The 8,857-nt window shown below is 41.7% G+C and overlaps 1 protein-coding gene across 3 annotated transcripts in view; it reads left to right on the top strand.

The window, feature by feature from the left end:
- Positions 1 to 4,036, top strand: part of ENPP2 (ectonucleotide pyrophosphatase/phosphodiesterase 2) — a 116,241-nt gene extending 112,205 nt beyond the window's left edge. For all 3 annotated transcript variants that reach the window (XM_019552262.1, XM_019552255.1, XM_019552269.1), the window contains one exon: positions 3,422 to 4,036. In XM_019552262.1, coding sequence (XP_019407807.1) covers positions 3,422 to 3,592 — 171 coding nt within the window. In that variant the 3' untranslated portion in view covers positions 3,593 to 4,036. The remainder of the gene's footprint in view (positions 1 to 3,421) is intronic.
- The last annotated feature ends 4,821 nt before the right edge of the window (positions 4,037 to 8,857 follow it).

The following is an 8,857-nucleotide window of genomic DNA, read 5'->3' as shown; positions in this document are numbered from 1 at the left end:
TCCTCCAGGGTCCTAAGGCAGATACCTACAGGACAGGTGCAGGAGTCCCCAGTCCCTGCCCCCCCAGACCTTGCCGGGCAGTTCCCGCAGGCCAGGGGGTTGGAGGACGGCAGCTGAAATGAAGGTGGTTAAACTGCATATACATAAACTGCATAGGTCATCTAGCTTTGCGCTGACATTGGATATATAGCATTAACTCAGTATGGTCGCTATGAACAGCAAGGTCCCACACTCCCTGTTGCCTAGCAAAAATCCTTACTGCTGTACCTTCAGCTTCATGCCCAGTTGTTTCAGGTAGGTATCTGTACTAGTCTGAAGCCAGGCAGCCAGCAGGACATGGTGGCAGAAGTCTAGACTGGAACAGAACAGCACATTGATTTTTTTTTTCCAAGAACTCAAATTTGACTTTGTGCAAAGCTTGAACTAGACCTGAGTTACCAGCCCTGTGACTTACCTGCATTTTAAAGATAACATATTTGAAAGTTCCTCCAGGGGGCTAGAATTTATATCGCATATTCAAAGGAGATTTTTGTTTGGGCTCTAAATTGGATTTCGATTGAGCCTAGACATTAGAAAAACACAGTGTGGATTAACTTTGCTGTAGTCAGGTTGTTGGGCCTATTCACACCATAACAAGTTGTTCTCCAGTCTTGAGAACTGAACCTGAAGCCAGGAATTTTGTACTCTTGTATTTGCCAAGCAGAGCTCCTGGAGCTCTGCAACATTGGGTTAAAGGGGCTGCCCTTTCAGTTTGTCTCTAATCTTACTTTGTCCCACAGCCTTCTGTTTTGATAGTGACATGATTTTGGAGTTGGAAAACATGGCATATCAAAATAGGCAAGCGCTGGGTCACAGAAATGTACTTTAGAACTGCACTCTGTGATCTCATCGGTGCTTTGTGCCCACGTTGTGTAAACGGTCACTCCCCTCGCTTCCGGGCTGTTACAGCATGACCCACAAGCCTCACCTGTTTTTGGAAGGGTCAAGCTCTGTTTCCTGGCATGGGTTTAATTTTGTTCAGGAGTGTTATCAAGTTCATAAGGAAGATGTGAGACTCAGGAACACATCTAGAAACTAGGCACTTTGTCCTTTTTATTTCTATTATGCAGTGTGTCTGAATCCTTTAGTCGAAGAGCTGGTCTGTTCTTCACGAGATGCAAATTTATGCCTGAATTGTCATTAGTAACAGAAAAGTGAATCTTGGAACCGTGGTTATGTGCTGCATTTTGGGGGGATGAAACAATTCAGTGGAGTGCCGGTCCTTCATTTTTTATGATTTTGCATTCATGGGCAAATATCCTGTGAATGTGTTTGTTTTGTTAGAAAATGCATCTTATTATTACTCTGGGTATTTCAGTAATGATGGTTTACAACTAATCGATGGAAAACAAAGGCCTCGTTCCTGCACTGTGATCTGTGTGATGGACTGCAGCACTTCTCTGGTTCCCAGTACAGAACCAGGGTCTTAAGCTGACTTCAAGAAGACTTTAAACATCCCTCCTGACCCAAACTTTGTACAAGATTGGGGAAAGATCAGAGAGCAAGGCTATTGTGAGGTTGTGCTTAGCTTATCGAGGGCAAGCCTAGGCTTCGGGGATAATGTCTTTCATTCTGAAGGCACTGAGGTTTACAGTCCTGATCTCTTATGGAAGCTGATTCCACAGTTGTACGCCATTCTGAGAGAGCTCTAGCCCTGTCATTTTCTTGAACTTGACACCGTCCATTGGAACAACTGAATTGTTTGTCTTGGTTATGTGGAAGGCCACTCACCCTACTGTGTAAGTTCAGGCAAATACTGGTAAACTGAAATCAAGCCTAGATTTATTATAAGCATGGTGCATCAATAGTTTTGAGTTTTCCTACAGTCAGATCTTGATATTTTACCTCAAGGTGCCATGTTCAGTTTAGCTGGCAAGTGTATAAAGCATTTTTTAATAGGAAAGATTTTGTGGTTTGAAGATGGCTCTGAGGGGCTATCACTTACCTTAAAGTGAGGTTTACAGGAGATTAAAATAGTATTGTGGCATTACTGATTCAGGTAAGGAGGTGCTGATCATGTCAGAAGTCTGGTTAGCTAATATTTAGAATTTGAGCTCAAAGCTCAGTCAGGACAAGAGTTTATTAACAAACTAAAGTGAGTTGCTTTCTTGAATTTTTTATACAAAATGGCCAAAATCAAAACTGAATCAAAGGACTGGAGAAGATCATCAAGTCCAGTTCCCTGCAAGGGGCAGTAGGTTATTGGGCTCAAACAAGCTCAACAAGGTACTTGTCGAGCCTCCTCTTGAACACCACCAGGGATGGCAACTGCACCACCTCTGCTGGGAGTGTTACCCGTATGGAAAAGAAGTTTTTCCTTATGTCCAGCCTTAATTTTTCCTTGATTAGCTTTTGCCCATTGGTCCTCATCCTCCCAAGGCATGCCTTCCTGAAAACTTGCTGCCCTAAATCTTGGTGCTCACCCCTGACATACTTGTAGGCAGCTATCAAGTCACCTCTCCATCTGCTCTTACTCAGACTGAACAGACCCACTTCCCAGAGTTTCTCCTCATTGGACCTATCCTCCAGGCCCCTGATATTTATGGGTGGCTCTTCTCTGTGCCCCCTCATGAGATATTGAATATTTTTTCAAGAATACCCAGGGTTTGAAATACGGCGGGGGAGGGCTCGGGGAAGGCTCAGGGAGGTCCCCCCATAAGAGGCTAATCTACAAAAGGTATTTATAAATTCCCTTTGAGGATTAGAACTGAGAGATTGGAGAGAGAGTGGTTGTGTTGTGAGAAATGTGCACCACACATTTGGGGGTAATTGGGTATTTTTGTCTTTGATAGATATTCAGTGTGTGTTCCTTCTGGTACAGTTGTTTGCTTTATCTTATGTATTTTCCATAAAGGCATTCAGTCAACTTCCTTAACCACTGGATGAGATATATTATATTTCTGGAGGTGCAGGTGTAAGATCCAGGAATTGTGATTAGTTCTGTTGTGGGGGGTAGTTATTGTGGGAGTGGTGGAAATGTTGGCAGGTTTTCACATTTTTTGTCCCAGCATGACCTGGATCCATTCACTATGCTGTGAGCCATAGGAAATTTGCTTCTGGTGATGAGGTTGATGAGTCTCAGTGCCTGTTTAAAGGCTGGGATGAGTGGTTCTGGAAAGATCTCTTTCAGAAATGGGTCATCTTCTAGTATGAGTTGCAATTGTTTGAGGATTTTCTTTATCGGTTCCAGGGAAGGATGGTATGCCATAACTAATGGTGTGTGTTTTGTGAGGATTTTCTTTTCGCACTGCAGCAATTCTTCATGTGGTATCCAGATGCCTCTTTCAAAAGTGTGATCTATCTCTCTGGAGAAGTGTCCTTGTTGAGTGAAAGCCCTTTTGAGATTTGTAAGGTGATGATCTTTCCATTGTTTCCATTTCAGAGTTCAGAGGATGAATCCAAGTGGGTTGAAGATCTCCTTAGGATGCACACTGCACGAGTGCGTGACATTGAACAGCTCACAAGCTTGGACTTCTTCCGAAAGACCAGTCGAAGCTACACAGAAATTCTCTCCCTAAAGACATACCTGCATACGTTTGAAAGTGAAATTTAACCTCTAACCATACTCAGTACATCCCTTTATCAACTGGTGTATATTTTTATATTGTTTTTATATTTATTAATTTGAAACCAAGACCTTAAAAATATTAGTATTTTACTCCTATATCAAATCTTAAATATTAAGCTCTTGTGTCAGTTGTTTTGTTTCTCTAATGTTTAATGTAGGTATGTTTTTCGGTTTCTTAGCAGTGTTTGTAATACTGCAGCTTAAGTTGTTAGAGCTTTTAAGTGGTGCTGCAGGATTCATATTTGCACTGAGGAAACATTAGTTTTTCAGTGCTCTGTTGCCACATTTGTAGTCCTGTGTTGTGTATCAAAATACTGAACATGTAAAATTACACTCATTTACTGTTAACTATGTGACAGACATATTTAAACCCTATAGACAAATAGAATTTTAAATATAATAAACCACACATTCAGTTTTTTTTCTTAATGTCTGCCTTTTGCTTCCCTTTTGCAGACAGTATTAAAACTTCAAGGATATAATCATGTCCTACTGATGACCTAAAGCCAATTTCTTATGTAGTCCTGCTATAGGAAGTTACTGTGAATTGTAGATCCAGACATTCTTCCTGATATGTTAAGTATGCAGGACATGATATGGATGCACGTGGCAGTAAACACTGGCTAGAAATCATGTTAGAGAGGGGTGGGAAGGTAGCATTAGTGACTTCCACAAACAAAGCAGCTCAACCATATACGGGCACTCTCTGGCCATTCACCGCACATCAAAATGCAAGGAAAGGGAAGCTGGGGAAGGTCCTGGTAGTTAATCTACATAACATCATTTCACTTCCCTAAAGACCAGTAAATGTTAAAGGTGATTGTGTAGGTACTGATTCCAGTAGGATCTTGTTCTCTCATTTGCTCCCCGCTTCCTGCACTGATGGGAGGTGGGACAAGCATGTCACTGAAGGAAGACAATTTTGAAGGGAATCATCAGTTAGTATGAGGGGTATAGAGAAGCTCTGGTGCCCCATTTCTTTATGCAGATGAGCCAAATTGATTTTCCCATAGAGCAAGTTAAACATGTTTTTGAAGGTAGACTGTTTCCCTCAATCCTTTATACATCTGTCTTTGTGTGTGCTGCAAAGGGAAAACATGATTTGGATTGGTGGACAAATGGTTTGGGTTGAGGTGGATGCCTGTACAAAATTGTCTATTCAAATCTGCAGAACAAAACCAAATTTGACTCCTTTCTAGAAATTTTCACCTTGCTATGTAAGTGCAGGGAAAGCTAGTAGACAGATATTAATCATAAATTGATGAATAGCTTTCTGGATAAAAACCAAAAGTTTTCAGTGCTTTTGAGTTATCCTGCAGCCAGCTATTGAAATTCTGGATAAAGATGCTGTGTGCAGTTTATTTGACAAGTGTATGAAACAGTATTTCATAAGAATGATGTTGGGTGAAAGTCTAATAACCAAAAAGAAGTAAGTGTCCGTGATTTGTTTGAGAAACATTTTATTCTTGCAACTTGAAAGTTGTCTCTTGTGGTTGTCTGGTAGCTTGGAAGTATTTTATTTTTGTGTAGGCTACAGGCAAGGCTCCCTGCTACTGCAAACTGAATTCTTACATGTCCCATGAAGGGTATTTCCCTGTGATTGAAAACAGTCTTTGGTTAAGACCTGATTTCCCTGAAACTACTATAACTGATGATATTATGTGGACTCAAATAACCTACGTCTAAGACCACCAATACTGCTTTTCTTTGATCTTCAGCTCAACTTTTTTAATGCAGCCCAACAAATTATGTAATCCCTTCATTACCATCCAAAGGAAAAATAAACTAAGATATAAACAAACAGTGGGGGATCTCTAAAAGGCCTGCTATGCTTTAGGCATGGATTGTAGAAGTGTCCTTATCCTTCTGAAGGCTCTTCAGTGAGCAATTTCAATATTTTATTGCATTTTTTTCACTGAATAATAGTGATTTAAAGATAATTGCATAGAAAAACAATGGGAAAACTTAATTCCCCAGTTTCATATTATCAGAACAAAGAACATAATTTTGATATCATTGTGTTTACTTTAGGGAAAGGTATAGTGTTTTTCACTCTTTGTCCTACCTTGTTATATAGTATTGCTGGGTGCTCTTAAATGTCTGGGGCAGGCTTGAGTATGTTCTGAAATGTCTCTGCAGATTTTTGCCGTGGCATACTCCTCTTGCCATCACAATGTGTAAGGGTCAGTGCAAAGCTGATGCCTTGGAAAGCTCTTCCAGCTCTCTCAAAGCAGCACCATCCCTCTACAAGAGGTGTAATTGCCCAGTTCTGTGCTCTGGGCAGTGCCAGTGCATGATGCTGGAGCAGTGGCTGGAGGTTCACGGCTGCAGGGGGTTGTTACCTCTTTTTTTGCTGCTGATGTGTCGAGCAGCCCTTTAAACACTGTTTTTTAGCAGCAGAAAAGGGAAAGGCCGTCTTCTCCCTCAGCAGTGAACTTCCAGGCGTTGCTCCCGTGCCATTCACCACCACTGCCTCCAAGGCACTGTGCACTGCCACTGCTGCTCTACCCTCCAGGCTGCCAGAGCTGCTGCAGGGAAGGTATAGGAGAAGGAGGATGGTGGTGCGGGGGGGTTGAAATGGGGACACCCTCTAGCTCCATTCTGGTGTCCCTCCCTCCCCACTTCCTGTGCCCTTCTTTTCCACCCATCATTACACTACTGCCCTCTGAAGGAAGAACAACCAAACTTTCTCTAAGTCACCATCTGGCTTACTGCACTGTATAGCAGGGAAGGCCTTTTTTGTTCCACTCCCTTTGGACCAGTTTGAAAATGCATATAAAATATCATTTGCTTGTTATGCACTTCACTTCCCACCAGAACCTTGAAGCTGTGCTTTCGTAATGTTGGTACTCCTCTAGGTTCCCCATCATGAGAGAGACTGCTTAGTTTACCATTCAGGTGGAAAAAGATCCCTGATTTCTTGTAGGAACTGGTTACATAAAGCAGAAATTTATGTTAATTGAAGCCAGAGATATTTATTACTATACTGATTTGTGGGTATGACTGGAGACAGTCCAGACCTCATTCAATTGTTAATGAAAGGAAAGCAACAGAGGCCTTGCGTGTCAAATTATGTTGCTTAGCTATGAGGAAAAAAAATCCTTTGTAGCTAGCAAAACTAGTCAGGAACTGGAGTTCTAATCTCTGGGAAGTCTTGCCATTTTCAAAACCCTTTTTCTTTCAGCATCCAAATGGAGAGCCCATATTTCCCACAAAACAAGCATTTGAAAGGTGTCCACTTTAAATTAACCTAACTTTTTTGAGATTGGATTTTGTCAAAACCTCTTTGACTTGATCTACTAATCAGGCCACCAATATTACTCTCTTACTGGAAACAGAAGAGCTTCAATGGGACTCTGCTCCCAGGGGAAAAGTTTACTCTCATATCTATGGTTATTACAGCTCCTTTCATTATTGAGGGGAAAAAGGCAACCCTTCTGTCATGGCCAGTTGGGTTAGATACAGTATGATTCATAACTTGCCTTTACTGTACTGTTCTAGGTTCACTCGTACACTACTCATTTTCAACCTTCACCTATTTTACAGTGAAATTAGCTTTAAAAAGAGATTGCACTTCACCCAGAATGGCCTGTGCTTCAGTTGAATGAAAGGAATGACAGAAATGTGATGGTTACCACCAGCCACATGATGGGACACTACTAGTAGCAATCATGACAGTTACTAATGGCTCCAGGCAGTTACAGAGCAAGCCTTCTTACACTTGCATTTCCCTGCCTTGTTGTCAAAGGGGTGGGCTAGGTCCTCTTTGGATGGAATGCCAATCGTGACGCAGGAAGTTGGGTACTTTTGAATTGTTTGTATCCTGAAATCCTCAGCGTGGTAAGCACAGAAACGCAGATTCAGGAGATGGCAGGACCTTGGCTGTAGGAAAGGCTGGGTTCCAACAGATGGATCTGTGTTTGTGTGCAGTACTTTTTACCTCACTTTCCATCATCACATTTGAAACGAGCTTTGAATTCACCTTTTTAAAGAAGCAACCGCTGTGTTCTCTTATATAACTGTTCTGCTGAGGTGGACTGCTTTCTTCTGAGTGGTGCTTTGGTCACAATGTCAGAACTATGCCTAAGTCATGTCCATGCACCCCTGAGTTGGATAGCTCGGCCAGCATGTGCTTCTCTGAATTTGAGAGAGGTCTAGGGAATTTTGCTGCTTATGAGAGCAATTGCTTGTGGCAGATCTCAGAGCATTGCTAACCTGCCTCTGTTCTGATCTAGTACAACAGTTTGGTGATAATTTTTGTACTGTGTTTTTCAGTGCATTTGAAACAGCTGTGTGTTTTGTTTAGGGATCCTGAACTGCTTATATAATCATGAATTAATTAACTATCACTTCACTTCTGTGAGGCAGCAATTATCTCAGGTTTACAGGCAATGGCACTGAGGGGCAGAGAGGTTAAATGACTTGTTCCAGGTTGTATACATAATGCAAGTCAGCAGAAAGTTGGGAAGAGATCCACGCAGAGAGCTGAAATATGGGTCGTCTGCCTTTGGACCAGGATTGTAGCATTACTAAGTCTTCCTAAGGCAAGGTTGCCACAGGTATTTTTTCCACAAACAAAGCAGCTCAACCATGTACATGTTTATGGCACTCTCTGGCCATTCACTGCATCTCAAAACACAAGAAAAAGGAAGCTGGGAAAGCCTGGTAGCTAATCTATATAACATCATCTCACTTCCCTAAAGACTAGTAGATGTTCTGTCGGTGCTGATTCCAGTGGAATCGGCATCATCTCATCAACACGAGAAAAGGGAAGCTGGGAAAGGTCCAGGCAAAACACGCAGTAAGTTGCTGAAGTAGTGTAGACAGCAAAATGCTGAGAGATATGTGACTTCAGAAGTCACACCATTGGTGAAGCACTGAATGAATCCCCTGTAAGGCACATATCCAGTCCAACAAAATAACAAATCAAAGTACTCAAGGCAAACCCAATACACTGTTAATATTCTCCCCAGTCTCCAGTACTTTCTGTATATCCGTATCTATCTCTTCATATATTCTGTGAATCCAAATTTTGTGCATTTGTAGATTCCAGTACAAACCAGATCCATAGTTATTGCTTTTTCTTGATGCAGAATGCCCTACAGCCACCACACCACTCCTGATGACTATTATATATAGGCTGATAACAGCATATACCAACAAGAATAATCGTTCCAGCAAATGGATAATACTGGAGCATCTGTACAGCTTTAAAGTGTGTTTGGAGTGTTTAAAGTTCACCCCTTGCTC

The sequence above is a fragment of the Crocodylus porosus genome, unplaced genomic scaffold (genome assembly GCF_001723895.1).
Source record: "Crocodylus porosus isolate Cpor-Errol unplaced genomic scaffold, CroPor_comp1, whole genome shotgun sequence".
Classification (NCBI taxonomy): Eukaryota; Metazoa; Chordata; order Crocodylia; family Crocodylidae; genus Crocodylus; species Crocodylus porosus.
Note: the sequence above shows the minus strand (reverse complement) of the source record. Positions and strands in the feature narration are given on the sequence as shown.